This window comes from Parambassis ranga, chromosome 17 (assembly GCF_900634625.1).
Source record: "Parambassis ranga chromosome 17, fParRan2.1, whole genome shotgun sequence".
In the NCBI taxonomy this organism is placed as follows: Eukaryota; Metazoa; Chordata; class Actinopteri; family Ambassidae; genus Parambassis; species Parambassis ranga.
Window position 1 is genome coordinate 1,015,593 of NC_041037.1, and position 15,425 is coordinate 1,031,017.

A 15,425-nucleotide genomic window follows, 5' to 3' on the forward strand; every position below is an offset into this window, starting at 1 on the left:
ACACGGAACACAAACTCACATGGAACACACACTCACACACAGAACACAGACACAAACACGGAACACAAACACGGAACACAAACACACACGGAACACAAACTCACACGGAACACAAACACGGAACACAAACACACACGGAACACAAACACACACGGAACACAAACACACACGGAACACAAACACACACGGAACACAAACTCACATGGAACACAAACTCACACGGAACACAAACACGGAACACAAACTCACATGGAACACAAACTCACACACGGAACACAAACTCACACGGAACACAAACACGGAACACAAACTCACACGGAACACAAACTCACACACGGAACACAAACACGGAACACAAACTCACACGGAACACAAACTCACACACGGTACACAAACTCACACACGGAACACAAACTCACACGGAACACAAACTCACACGGAACACAAACTCACACGGAACACAAACTCACATGGAACACAAACTCACACACGTTACACAAACTCTCACACACTCCTGACGCCTTGATTTTTGCTTTACAATTAGCTCTGTAGCATTAATTTTGTTTAAACATGCAGCATAGTCACACAAATACACAAAGTATGTCACCACTGCACGGCTCACAATGTTCATCATGTTTTTTATTATCATCTTGTACACGTTCATATAAACCGAATGTTCTGTATTTCTTAGAAACAAACCTGGAGGACAGTTCAGCTTCCTCTGCTCTGTCCGGTTTACACACTCTCCCTCTAACATTTTCTCACTTTTGCACATCGTGAATCAAACGAACATCTTTTTGGCTGTTGGATGAAAACCTCCTGCTGCTCGCCGTTGATTTAAAATAATCACCGCTTCCAAAGCGAGCACAAACTCCCACAGAAGGACACCGTATTTCATTACCGTGGAGCAGAGCGAAATCATCCTGCCTCATTACTCATCCTCTTAACATTACATAAACCTTGGTGCTCGATGTGCTACGAGCGACTCTCGGCAGGAGAGCTTAGTGGAGCAGATATTAGGCTCTAACTCAGAGAGAACAGGCTGCAGAGTGCCGGGCAGGTGATTCAGGAGATATAGGGACACGGCTGAGGGAGGTGTGTGTGTGTGTGTGTGTGTGTGTGCTACAAGTTAAACTGAGCCACATTTAATCCAGATTTAAACCAGCTCCTAATCTAAAACATGCAAAGACGTGAACAAATCCAGGATCATGAGCTCACTTTTTTTTTTAAACATCTAGCCCAGTTTTTCCATCCCTGAGAGGACGAGGAGGAGACAGGCGAACACACACACAGGCAGCCTGTGGGGGGTTTCCCATAAAGAACACTGAGCGGCTGTATTTTCACATTGTGGAAGAATTTACATCCCCAGGAGCTGTTGTTAAACGGCAGATATAACAGTGGACGCATTTGTCAAACACAAACATCACCCTCAGACCATGAGCGCTCCAGCCCGGATATTAGATCCGTCTTGTTGAGGATGACAGATTTAATTTGGCTCCCAATGACCGAACCTTTGTGTACAAGTATTTTCCTGTTTCATTAAAGCTTAATTCTTCCTATTATCATCATCCCAGAAACATTCCTGGTACTCAACCACTTAAAATAGAGAAAGCAGGCCGGGCTGCTTGATGAACAGATTGTATTATACACTCAAGGTCACATGTCCTTCCACTGCGAGTCTGTCCAAATGCCCACAGGGTGAGACTTTGAACCTCCAACATGTTCCAAGGATTCCGCCGCTCGTTGCCTTTTGACCTCTGAAGCTGTGAGACGGACGGACTCGTAAACTTTTCTTTCCTTCCTCGTTCAAGTATAAGAATAGAAGCTTTTGTATGATGTAAAATAAAATCTAATTTTTGTATTCGAAGATTCGATTACTTGAATTTAGAGCAGCTACTTAAATAAAAAAGCTTTCTATGCATTTTAATAAGTCACGTATTGCCAATCTGGAGCCATCTGACCGTCCCAAGTTCATTCTGTTGAAAGACATCGACCCCACATTCACGGCCAGAGTCACTCAGAACAGCAGCTGGTGTGACCTGACCTCTACAGCAGAGATTTGGAACATCCACCCTCTTAAATACCAACAGAACCCATGCCTGAAAACATGTACAGAGGAACAGTGGTGCTGCTTGAAGCGACCGTTCTCTCCAGTATGATGAAATGAAACCACCTCTATCCAAAAAATCACAAACTTGATCCTGAACATTTTGGAACTATTTTCCATTTACCTACACAGAGTGCCTCCACCAGTGATGAACATCATGACTGGACTGGAGAAGACGCCATTATCGTTTACATCCCATCACACATCACACATCTGCGGATTGATACAGATAATGTAGTTTGGTAGAAAGTAGTACCTGCATAACACTGCTCACAGGACGGCGTGTGGATTTTGTTGAGTGAACATTTAGGTCATGGTTTCTGGAAGGTTTGGTGTCTGATCCTGGGTTGGATCATCTCCAGGAAGTCGTGGTGTTTACATGGAACAAAGACACCTGGTTATTCACCTGATGAGGTTTTTACCAGCAGGATGTTCAGAAACACCTACTGGAGTCCTCCAGGTATCATGCATGTATAACCAGGATTCCTCAAAACCAGGAGTAGGACTAATCTATGATGTAAAAACAGGAGCAGCTCTGCAGGCGCAGAATATCTGACTGTCCCTTTAAACCTTGTAAAAGCTTTATTATTCTTTGTTGAGTTCAATTCAACTCTTGGGTATTTCTGAGTTGAAACCCTGCAGCCAGAGGGCACACACACACACACACACACACACACTCACACTCACACACACACACACACACACACACACACACACACTCACACACTCACACACTCACACACACACACACTCACACACTCACTCTCAAACTGCTGACTAAAGCAGTGCCAAAATACTGATGGCGTTTCTTATCAGACTCTTTAAAAAGTTCTCTAACCATCCTTCCTCTCCTCATCTTCCTCTCTCTCTCTCTCTCTCTCTGCAGACTACCCATGTTCAGGGATGTTGGGCATGGTGTCAGGTCAGGTCTCAGACACTCAGATCAGTGCCTCGTCCTATGCCGACCGGGGCTGGGTGGCAGAGAACGCCCGCTTGTTGACAGGGAGATCGGGCTGGACAGGTCTGCAAACCAAGCAGCCCTTCAAAAATGAGTGGCTGCAGGTGGGAACCGCTGACACATGCTTTTATCATGGGTCCAATCAAATCATCAGCCTCTTATGAACTTTAATATTAACTGTCCGGCAGGTGGATCTGGGCCAGGACAAGATGGTGAGCGGGGTAGTGATCCAGGGAGGGAAGCACCGCGACAGGAATGTCTTCATGAAGAGGTTCAAGGTGGGGCACAGCCTGGATGGAGAGGACTGGACCATCGTGAAGGAGGAGAACACCACCAAGCCCAAGGTGCTTCCATGAAATAAAACCCGTTACAGTAATCTGTAATCCCTGAAGGCAGATTGTGATTAAACAGGTTTTAGCTCCAAAAAAAAAAGTAAGAAAATGAGCAGACAGCAGGATGTCGATGTTTAGGTCAGAACTGTCGACGTCTTAAACTCTAAAGGATCTTTTTAACTTCATGTATTCAAAATCAAAACAATGGAGTCGAAAATCCGACACATTCAGCTCTGGAAGTTTCAGAACTTTCTTGGCCTCTCAACTTTTATTCTGATCCTCAAGAGGAAATTCATGTCAGTGCCCTCCAGACCTGGCTTCCCCTCCCCAGCTGGCCCTGCTGGTGGGACATCCTCCTCTATGTGTTCCAGATGGCAGGGCGGGGGACGGAGGCTGGCCCTCAGACTCCCGCTGATTCACTGCAGGCGGAGATCTGGATTCTCCTCCGTCCCTCCTCTCTGTCGCTCTGCTCTGTTTCCTGTGTCTTTTTTTTTATATAAACTTCTTCAAAAGACGAGGCAGGAAGGATCGGAGAGGCCCGGCCCGATACGTGTATTTATACATGCCTGGGTGTTATACACACACCATGCTAATGCATAAAGATGAGTGCACGTACAGTAAGAGGCCGGTGTGTCGGGTATCCTACCTAAGCAGAAACAGCAGTCCTGCTGGATTATGTTACAGTACCTGGGGTGTACAGTGGGCTGGGAGAAAATGAGGATCACGGTTTAAGTGAGAGCCGCGGTCTTTGAGGATTAAACATACGGATGTGGTCGCCTTTAGTTCTGGTTTGCACCGCGAGCCTTTCAAGCGAAACATGAATTTTAGTCCCAAATTAAAGAACTTTGACTTCGTTCATTTGCACATTTTTGATCTAAGAATGAATTTGTGTGGCACAGACACACACACACAACACACAACACAGAGCTAAAAGGAATCATTCATGGACTGTGTGCAGGATCAGTGTGGGTTCAGGTCTAACACTCATGCTGACCTGCTGCACCTGGACACACTTTGGCTGCGTTAAATGAAACTCCGTCCTCAGCACCACACTGCAGCCTTTAATAAATCACCTCTGCAGTGTGTATTCCATGTTTGCTGTCCCACCGCTTGGCTCCCAGTGTGACTGTAACAGCTTTCATCTGTGCTGGAAATATGAACGGACGGCCTCTGGTTCTGATTTCCTTTTGTTTCTTATCAACCCGACCGAAGCCTGATCAGAAACACTGGGCGTTATTGTTTGATTCCTTCTCACTGTCAGACATGTTTGTGATCCCCCCCCCCCCCTTCTTAGATATTCATCGGGAATCAGAACCATGACACCCCGGAGCTCAGATCCATGGGTCCAGTTCTGACCCGCTTTGTCAGGATCTACCCGGAGCGAGCCACCAACGAGGGCGTGGGCCTCCGCCTGGAGGTCCTGGGCTGTGAGCTGGACGGTAAGATTTGTTCTGAATATGGAAACGTGGGGGATTCTTACAGGTTTGGGTCAGTTTACACTAGAAAACGCTTTAATATCCTGATGTTGCACCGTGGCCGCCGTGAGCGGGCGCTCCTGTGGTTTCTGGCTCTGGCTGTGTGAGGTGCTCAGCTTTCATAAATCATAGAGAATAACATGAGCTAACAGGAGCTGAGGTGGAGGACTGAGCTGCTCCTGTGGCCGGATGAGTTTTTCTGATTTCAGTCAGAAATCAATATATTTTTTGTTTGTTTTAATGTTTAACCACAAAAAGGATGAATGATCCGTCTTTCTGTCCATACAGATGTAACAATATACATTTGCAATGACAAAAAACTAAGTATGTCATCATGTGTTGATGGAACAGCTGCGGCCGCACACAGATCACTGTCTGTACGACAGATTCCTACAGGAAGTGTGTGTTTTTCAGCTTTTACCTGTTTTAGGGGGGAAAAAACAGGAAAATGCAAATGTGGATTTAAAATGTTCAACATGCACACAGCATTTCCAGATCTATTTGCATTAATGCGTCCTCATTCAGCCAACCGGTCAGCCATTAAACAGTGAACTGCTTACACTTCAGACTGTGGTGGAACGAGAGAGAGAGAGAGAAAAGCTGACGCATGCCATGGCAGGCTACTATCTGTGCTGCTGCAGTGGTCTGAGCTTGATGGTGTGTGTCTGTGTGTGTGTGTGAGAGAGAGAGAGGGAGGCAAGGCTTGACCTCTCACAGGAGGTGAGAGAGGAACAGATGAAGGGAGGAAGTAGGTTCTCTGGTGGAGTATCTGGTTGCCCTGTTGGGAGAATGATAAGGATCAGTCAGAGCAGACGAGTGTGTGTGTGTGTGTGTGTGTGTGTGTGTGAGAGAGAGAGAGAGAGAGAGAGTAGAGAAGATGGAAGACGGCCAGAAAGAATGATGAAGAATTTCAGAGGAACATGGAATCAGCAGGAAGTGTCTAAAGTGCTAAATGAATTAAAACGATGAATGTCTCAGCTCCAACTGTTTTCCTGTTTATCGACACTGAAACGTTAAATGTTTGCATGTTTACATGTTGTCAGGCGAGAAGCAGCGTGGAGAGAAAGTGACGAGCAGCTCATTTACTTCACAGCTGCTGGCGTTTTTACAACAGCAGCTCACATTTTTGTGCAAACTATAAAAGTCTAAATGTAACACTGCTCCTCCTGTAAAGTCCAACAACAGTAAACGGGTCCATGTGCAGAGCGCTGCAACTGCAAAGAGCTCCGCCTGCTGCGCTGTTGTCGTCTTTTTTCAGTCCATAGCAACAACACATCCATTCACTAAAATTAAACTACACAGCTAAACACCAATCATCACTATTTGAATTTTACAGTGGTCCCTGAATGCATCACGGGTGACAAATAGGCGTTCACTGTTTCACTTCCACATGATGATGTCACACACTGTCACACAGGAGACACACACAGGAACATGTATGTGTACACTTGAGATACAACCACACAACGTGTCAGCGATCATGCTCAATCATCCAACTCGTCGTACACAAAGCTTTTACCTCGAGTGCCCCGAGCGAGTCCAACACATGCTGTTAAACAAACTAGATGCACTTTTTAAAGGTGTTTGGCACTTAACCGGCTGTTTACTTATTGAATCACTGTGTTTCTGGTAATTAATCGGAGAGCTGTGTTCCATTAATGAGTCTCTTCCTGTTTTCACTAAAACACGGAGCTCGCACTCAAAAAGAGAAACTAACAAGCTGCAGATCGGCTTCAGCAGCTCGATCAGACGCTCCGTCGTCGCCTCCAGTTAAAGCGTCGACTCTCGCTGCCTGTTGTGAGAGCAGAACCTCCGTCCCACTCAGAAACACGCTTCCTTACAAAGTTTAATTACATGCAGGCCATCTGTGATTTTTTTTCTACATCGCCTGCATATGCTAATTCAGATTCAGTTGAATTTCCATAAAAACACCTCAGCAGACTGTGAAGAGTTTAACAAGATACAAGAGTTTCTGTCCTTTCCACTGACTGATCTGTTTCCTTTGAGGAGCCTCAGATATGACTCTGCCCATATCAAAAACCATAAATGTAAAATAAAAATTATGTGGACGTCTGCTACATCTGATGACCAGTCATCACTTCATTTATTGATTTTTCTACGTCCTTCCACAGAAATAACAACCCTGGCCCCGCCGACCACTCCGCTCGCCTCCACTCTTCCTATGACCACGTTTGGCGCCACCACCACGGCGCCGACCACAGTCCCCGGCACGACGCTGACCGCAGACTGCGAAGAAGGACGACCGGACTGCGGCAGCGACACCGAGGCGCCCGAAGACTACGACGTAGTGACGGGTAAACCACCGAAGCTCAGCCCCGCCCCTCTGTCATGTGACCTACTGTTTGTTATTAGAATCAGAATTGATCATATTTTCGATTCCTGCACACGGTGCATTCATGTGCCGTCGGAAACTTCAAAGCCTAGTGATTTCTTTCAGTGTAAATTGATTTTTATTATAAATAATAAACCAAAGCGTGCATTTCAAACCTGTCTGCAGGTTTAGTGGTGCTGAAGGTTTAAGAGTCTTAGCCTGGTATTGATTTTTCATGAGGGTGGGGGGGTGTTTGTGATGGCATCTGTGTGGGTGGGATGTGCCTCTCTGACCTTTGACTCCACCCTGACTGTCCCATCTGTCTTTAGCAGGAGGCACCATGGCCACTAACACCATCGTGGACTTCATACCAGGTGAGGATTTCACTGCAATCTGCTCCACGTTTACCAACGCTCACAGCTCACACACAAAGATCCACGTTGTTTCATTCAGGGTCAGCCTCTGACCACAGGCACACACTCAACAATGACGCCGACTCCTGATAAATGCTGCTGCTGTGGTAGGGCAATAATAGTTTAGTCTATGTGATGTGTTGAAGTGCAGCTTTTTTCAGGAGTCTTTGGGCTTATTCTGTTGTTTAGTGGGTATAACACTGTGGACCATCAGGTGCACAGAGAGGCTCCTCACACACTCTCACAGCCAAGCAGTGCTTTGTTTTTGGTCATTAACGGCCTTACAACATTTTAGCAGTGCATCACAGTTTATCATCCCCAGTGAATACACCAGATTCAACTCATTTGGAGTAAACAACCGGCCCAAGAGGGAGAGGAATGAATGTGCTGAAAGGTAGAAAAATGGCCGCTGAGACAGTGACACAAAGAAGTAAAGAGAGGGGGGGGGGCTGCGGGAGGGGTGAATAGAGAGGCGGCGTGAGAAGGATGAAGAGGGAGGAAGAGGGAGGTAACAGAGATGGAGGTGTGGTGAGAGCTGCAGAGGAAGAATAAAGGCCTCCTGGGTCTCAATTAGCTTAGCTGAAGCATTGCGTGAAGACAGCTCGTGGTTGGAGGGGGGGGGCAGCTCCACGGTCATCTCTGCATCCTATTAGAAACAACATGTCCACTGTGCAGAGACGCTGCAGTTATTTGGATGCTGTGGTGAACCACTGCCGCCAGTCGGCTGCTGGAACAGGCAGGGACACAGGCAGGGTTTGGGGTTTTTTTTTGTGTTGGGGCCACATCCACTGATGTTGGTGGCGCCCCGCCCTCCTCCTCCATTCCTCAGTCTCTTCCCTCTCGGAGTGCTGATCTCTAACATATGTACGCGCCTGGTTTCTATCAGCAGTGACGTGGTAGTTGTTGTGTGTCGCTGAGGATGTGGAGGGGAATGCCCCGCGATGAGTTTACAGTCACAGCTCTTTCTGTCCTTTTGTTTGGAGCCATATACTTTCCACAGGCGGCACAGGTTCCACTGTACAGCAGGAGCAGATCTCTAATAATGATGTTACAGCCTGCAGCTCTGTCTTCATGCTGAATGAACCAGGTTAGTCAGTGAAAACAGAGGATCGTAGACTGCAGCGCTGCCCTGGGTTTGGCTCTGCGGAGGTTTTAGAAAAAAAGAACTTTTTACTTGTGTGTTACATCAGTTAATCGTAGTTCTTGGGATTCAGATCTTTCTAAAGTTATCTGAGAATAAAAACCTACTGTGAGATGGCTTTGAGGACCCACACACATCTTTGGAGGTTGGAGGCAGGTTTGTAACAGAGGAAAGGGGCAAAATCTACAAAAGCACCGTGCAAACATCTGTACAGAGGCTGCACATGTGTCAGCTTATGGGGCTGGCTCCTCCCCTTTTTCACATGTAAAACTTGACTCTTTATGCATCTGGTAGCTGTTGTTTGTATATAAAGATGATGTGGTTCAGAGTCGGTGCAGTAGAGAGAGGTGAAGCCACATCCTGACTGTTCCGCCCAAACATCCACCCATCACACCTGTAGCTCGACTGCTCTGTTGGCTGCTGAGCGCGATATTACTTCCTCCATCTTTAGTCACAATAGCTACTTAAATACACTTGGATAGAATAATATACGGGCAACATATATACTTTTAGGCTTTAGTTGGGCCTATGTTCTATTCACCAACATGGAGGAGGCAGGGTTAATGACCAATACTGCAGCCAGCCACCAGGGGGCCATCCAGATGTTTGTTGCTGTGCTGTCTTGTCATTCATCTTCTTACAGTCCACACTGTCACCTGTTATATGGATGAGTTTGTCTTCTAACGTTGTCTCTCTGCTGCAGCGTACTTGTGGTTCGCCTGTAACTTCGACTTCTCGTCGTTCTGCGGTTGGACCAGAGAGGCTGGCACAGGAGCCGAGTGGCTCATCCAGACCAACGGGGCTCCTTCTGTTCACCGAGGACTGACCCTCGACCACACAGGTAGGGCACACAGCTCACCTTTGTGTTTTTTTGTGGTTGTTGTTGAACCAGCAGCACTGAGCAGCTGCTCTGGGAGAGCTGCAGCTGGTGAGAAGTCTGTGTGAAGCTCTTGTGCCAGTAACAAAGCTTTAAATAACACAGAGTAGTGCAGCAGGGAGTTCACAACAGGGCCTATTTTCTGTTTGAATAAATGAGGAAAACATGCAGATGATGTGAAAACGAATCCCCTTTGGACACTTTACCTTGTTCCTGTGCACAAGGACAAAAAGTTTTATCAACATGGGGAATCCATCACAAGACCCGAAGCTGTGTGTGAAGACAGAAAGCAGGAAGATGTGTCAGCAATAACAACAAAACACACAAAACCAGCCGAGAGCACGAGGCGTTAACCTGTGCTTAGGCTGACATACATACACTGCAGATTCAGAAACATGCTTTAGGTCTAATAAAGGAGAGATAACAGAAGATAGGACAGATGTTCAGTGAGTATATTCTAACTCAAAGCACCCACAAACAGCAGCGGGATGCTCATGTCTGTGGAGGATGTGGAGCTGAAACTTCAACAGAAAATAACCTGAAGACATTTCAGTGGCCCTGGAATCCTCCACTTTCTGAGGCTTCATTCATCACCGCGTGCCTCCGCTCTCTGGCCTTCTCTCCATTCAGGCCTGATGGATGTGATGGACGTTTCCGTGGCGACAGCAGCAGCTCTGAAATGAATGATTTCACCTTGATTTCTTGACTTAACCGGTTCACCAGTTAAAAAATGAGCTCTTTGTGATGTCGAGTCAGATTTTCTCCTGAAGGATGCCAACACTGTGTCCTCGTCAGAAAACTTCCCCCGACTGTGTCTCCAAGCTGGACCGGAGATGTTCAGCTACACTCGGCTCTTATTTTGAAATCAAACCTTTAAAAGAGTCGATAAATCAGCAGTAATATGTCGACAGGCTCTCTGCGCTGCACGCTCACGTCTTATCTTGTCTTTTGCTGCCCCCTGCAGGCGGTCCTGGGAACTTCATCTACATGCAGCTGACTGAGGCAGACTCACCCAGTAAAACTGAAGAAGAGGAAGATGATGAAGAGGAGCAGGTGGCGAGGCTTGCCAGCCTGCCCATCACCTCGCCGGACTCGGACTTGTGCATGTCCTTCTGGTACCACATGTTCGGCGAGCACGCAGGCGCGCTTCACATCAAGCACCGCAGGGAGGCGGAGGAGGGGCAGATCCTGTGGACGGTCAGCGGCCATCAGGGCAGCCGGTGGAGGGAGGGCCGGGTTCTACTGCCGCACTCCAGCTTCTCCTATCAGGTAACAGAGCCGCGGGCGAGACATGAGAATCTGTCAATGTTAGGGTTACTTTTTTAGATTTTCCTCCACTAGCTGGAAGTTTTTGTCTCTAATAAGATCTGATTAAAAGAAATGCTCCTTGGGGCCTGTCTGAGCCTTTTAGTGGAACTTTTTGCTTTAATTTGGCACCTCGACAGCTTAGAAAGGCGGCACTGAAAAAAAGCTGCTACTGCAGGTGTTGCAGTTCCACTATCTGACCACCAGTCTCCGCCAAAATCGACTCATTTGTCGTCATTTAAAATGAGACGTCAACAGGAGGTGCCTTTATACCAGATGACCCTTTAAACCTGATCTGTTGAGGTTTGATGTTCCAGCTGAAGCTCCGGACTCAGACGGGCTGTGTGTTGTTATTTCCAGGTGGTGGTGGAGGGCGTCGCAGACAGACGCAGCGGCGGACACATCGCCGTGGACAACATCCAGATCCTGGATGGGCTCAGCGCTGAGGACTGCAAAGGTGTGTGTTCGGTCCACATCACCTGGGCCTCCCTGATAAAACATCACGATCGATATGGATCTCTAAAGAGTCTGCAGATAAATAATGATGATCGGCTCAGATCAGTATTGATCCGATTGATTGGTTCCTTTGTTGTCTGACCCCTGACGTCACTTTGCTTCAGTCTAAAGGAAGTTCTGTTTTTTATTCCAGACCCAGAAGCTCCGACGTCTCCACCCACTAAGATCTTCCTGCTACGTGAGTACCACACGTCACTGACTCTTCACTTCACATCACGTGGACTTTTTATCAATACAACAGAATGAAAACATGACATCAAAGTTTTAACATTTAGGTGTGTTGTGTTTTCATATTTTTTTCGCAGCCTTGGACTCTAACCCTCAGGAGACCGGTGAGCTTGGCGGCCCGGGCAACATGCTGAAGACCCTGGACCCCATCCTCATCACCATCATCGCCATGTCCGCGCTGGGCGTCTTCCTGGGCGCCATCTGCGGCGTGGTCCTTTACTGCGCCTGCTCGCAGGGCAGCATGACGGACAGGAACTTATCCGCCCTGGAGAACTATAACTTTGAGCTGGTGGACGGCGTGAAGCTAAAGAAGGACAAGATGAACGGACAGACTAACTACTCAGAGGCGTGAGGAGCCAGAGGGCACTGTGGACACGTTGATACGGCCAATCATGCGAGAGGAAAACAGGGCTGAGGCCCACCAATGGGACGGCAGCAGGGTGGGCTGGAAGTGAGCCGATGTAATTTTATTTCTCAGGAGCGGCAGCAGTGGAAGGGACTGACCTGTAGGGGGCACTGTGTATAAAGAATCTGTACAGCAAAAAAAAAGAACAGTATTTGTTTTTCGGCGTGCTCTGTGGATTTCATGTATCACATGCTGGTGTTGAGACCAATTCAGATGAAAGTCTATGGAAAGATTCGAGTATTTTTTGTTTGATCTGCTTTTCTGATATCTGGCTCTTAAGTGTGAGAGTGTGTGTCACATTCATATACATCTGCATAGAAGGTGTGTATGTGTCAGGCTTAAGTGTGTGTGTGTGTGTGTGTGTGTGTGTGTGTGTGTGAGGCGGGCACCGTCCTGACCCGTCGACCCGCGTCTAGTTCCAACAGTGCCTTTTCTTTCCTCCAGTTTTTCTGTTGCCTTGTTTTCCGTCCGGGTTCCTGCGCAGGAAACATGAACCACGTTTATTTTTGTTGTTGTCGTGCTGTCAGATCATCGTAGATCCTCATGCCTTGATGACAGTGATGAATCCGCTCTGAGTGGAGACTGTAGGAGCCCTGAATGCCTCATCTCCATGGCACATGACACATCCGACATATTGTACATAGGTTTTAATATATTTGAGCCCTTTTCTATAGAAACAGACCGCAGTGCCGCAGTATCCTTTCTGTGCTGGAACCACCTGGCGGCCATCTTGTGACAGTGTTTTTCGTACAGGGTAACCCCTCACAATGAGGACGGATCGCCCCCTGCTGGCACACAGAGTGACTGTTTCTAACCAGCAGCGTGGGAGCTGAACATCCGGAGATGAAGGCTCTGGGGGGGGTCAGCCCTGACCGGTGACCAGAGACATGTTTTCAGTCCCCGTCCGTCCGTCCATCCTTCTTAAACTTCACGCACTGATCAGAGCAGAAACATCACAGATACTCCAAACCTTTGGCTGATATTTTAGGGAGTTTACAAATGTCTGACTTTTCTTTCACCAGTTCAAAATCTTTCAATATTTTTGATTTGATTTGTAAACGTTTCTCCTCGGTTCGTTTCGACAGCTGAAATTTGGAAACACACATTTTTACTGTAGAACTCCTTTCATCCCTTTTTTTCTTTTTACACATCATTAAAACTTTTTCTCCAGTCGAACCTGGGTCACGCCTCGGCCCGCTCACCACCAAATCTTTACCGAATGTTTAGTCACTTTATTTTCAGAGGTTTTATTTTTGATTATTCAAACATGACACTAGTTGTTATCATGGGATGCTACATGTATTTTCAAACATCAGTCAGAAAACAAGTCTCGCGGTGAGGGAGCTGCTTCGTTGTGTTTTTATAGCTCAACATCTTCTTTATCAGGTGATTCATAAATAAGAGGATTTTTACTGACTCCTCCTTTAACTGAGGTTTTATTTACAGATAAAAAACAAACGGAACCATTCAGCGGGTTCGAAGCTGCCGATCACGTGTCTCCTTCAATGTAGCATCCCTCTCTTCAGAATGTGAAGTCAGACCTCAGCGTGTCTCTGTGGTCCAGTCGAGCTGCTCCGACTCTGACACAACACAAACTCTTTGTCTGCTGTCCCCGGCTGTCAGAGCGCCTCCCAGCCGGGGAGGCGTTCCCGTTTCTACGGAGAAAGGATGCTGCAGCACTCCACTGAAAACAAATGTTGCACTGATTATATTTAAAAAACAAAAAAATCTATGTGTTTATGATGTTGATTTATGAGCGGAGCGGGGGGCGGTGTTGTCGTTGCTTCTTTTGGTTTCAGATGACAGTGTTATAATTCTGAAATGTACAATTTACAGAGATGTTTTTCATTCTTGGAAAAGCTTATAAGCGTTTTATTTACTTGGTATAATATCACCTTGTGTTTTTGTACTGTCTCTGATGTACGTGCCGTTTGTTTCAGCTTTTTCTTTGTATGGAAAGTTTTTATTTTCAGTACCGTTTCTGTAATTTTGTTGTCTTCAATTCAGAAAAAAAACACAAAGAAAAAGGAAATAAGGAAGTAACAGCTGTTTTTGGAAAGCAGTGAGGCCTTACGTGACTTAAAGTATCGTTTGTACTTCGACTCTCGGACTCATCCGTCTCTGTCGTCTCAGACTCATCATTGACTATTACATTCCAAAGAATTGGATCAAATAAATGTTTGAAATAAAAGCTGCTCCGCTCTTTTTCTCCCAACAGAACGGTTTAAGGATCAGTTTGGACCGGTTCCCAAACCAAAAACTACCAGGTTCAGTACTATCAGCTGTCCTCTTTGTTTATTCTACGTACAAATCACAGGACTCGTGTTTAGCTGAGGGACCCTGACAGCATTTGATTTGTGTTCAAAACTGAGGACTAGTTCTTGCAGCACATGATTAGCAGAGGAACATGTGGAAGGTTCTGGACAGAAAACTATTGAGAGCTGAGTCTGAAGAGCCGAGAACCAGGTCTGGACCTGAAGAGCCAGAGAAGACCGTCACTAGAGTCCTGCACAGGATTGGACTGCCAGACTGCAGAGACGACACCTCCAAACCAGACTAAGGCCTGCTAGAGACCACCTGGAGACAGAGACTGAAGTCTGCTAGAGACCACCTGGAGACAGAGACTGAAGTCTGCTAGAGACCACCTGGAGACAGAGACTGAAGTCTGCTAGAGACCACCTGGAGACAGAGCACACAGACTGGAAGTCCTTTGGTCAGATGAAGCTGAACTAGAGCTCTGTGCTCACAGAGATGTTGTCTTCAGGTGGAGACAGAAATCCATACATCCCCTGTATGGAGTGCTATGTTTGGCCACAGGGTGGCAGTGTTGCTCCTGGACAGGAAGAGCTGCCACCCTGAGCTCCTCGGGTCGTGAATCATGACCTACATTAGATGGCAGCTCTGCTCCAGTGATGTCATGTGAAGTTCAGACATGTGGGTTTGGTTGAGGTGAGGTTTCTGCCCACATCGCTGCTGCTCCACCACGTTCTCACACACATCCGTCTTCAGTAGTCTGTCTCGGTTTGTTTAAAGACAAGAGGCTGATATGTTAAAAGTCAAAAACACTCCAGTGTTCTGTCCCCCTCTGCATCATTACAGAAGTGGCTCTGTGGGTTGGGTCTTCCCAGGTGTGTGTGAGGGCTGTCAGGTGTGTGTAGCAGGATGATGCATGCTGAGGTAAAGACGTGTGATGTAGACAAGCTGCTACGGTGGTATGAGACACAAATGCAGGCAAAAGAGGTCTTTACTATCCTCAGCACAGCCCTGATCAGAACTGTTCTGCATAACACAAAATGTTAGGTAACAAAAATAAAAACTAGACAAAATATATAAAA

At 46.8% G+C, this 15,425-nt stretch overlaps 1 protein-coding gene across 2 annotated transcripts in view; it reads left to right on the plus strand.

Annotated features, from left to right (window-relative positions):
• LOC114450167 (neuropilin-1a-like) overlaps positions 1 to 12,320 on the plus strand; it is a 51,862-nt gene extending 39,542 nt beyond the window's left edge. Inside the window, exons 9-18 of one of the 2 annotated variants that reach the window (XM_028428136.1) lie at positions 2,994 to 3,169; positions 3,254 to 3,409; positions 4,692 to 4,836; positions 7,005 to 7,187; positions 7,534 to 7,578; positions 9,462 to 9,599; positions 10,600 to 10,904; positions 11,301 to 11,397; positions 11,590 to 11,634; positions 11,762 to 12,320. In XM_028428136.1, the coding sequence (XP_028283937.1) occupies positions 2,994 to 3,169; positions 3,254 to 3,409; positions 4,692 to 4,836; positions 7,005 to 7,187; positions 7,534 to 7,578; positions 9,462 to 9,599; positions 10,600 to 10,904; positions 11,301 to 11,397; positions 11,590 to 11,634; positions 11,762 to 12,036 (1,565 nt within the window). In that variant the 3' untranslated portion in view covers positions 12,037 to 12,320. The remainder of the gene's footprint in view (positions 1 to 2,993; positions 3,170 to 3,253; positions 3,410 to 4,691; positions 4,837 to 7,004; positions 7,188 to 7,533; positions 7,579 to 9,461; positions 9,600 to 10,599; positions 10,905 to 11,300; positions 11,398 to 11,589; positions 11,635 to 11,761) is intronic. The other variant, XM_028428137.1, reaches the window with a different exon arrangement.
• Positions 12,321 to 15,425: the final 3,105 nt, after the last annotated feature.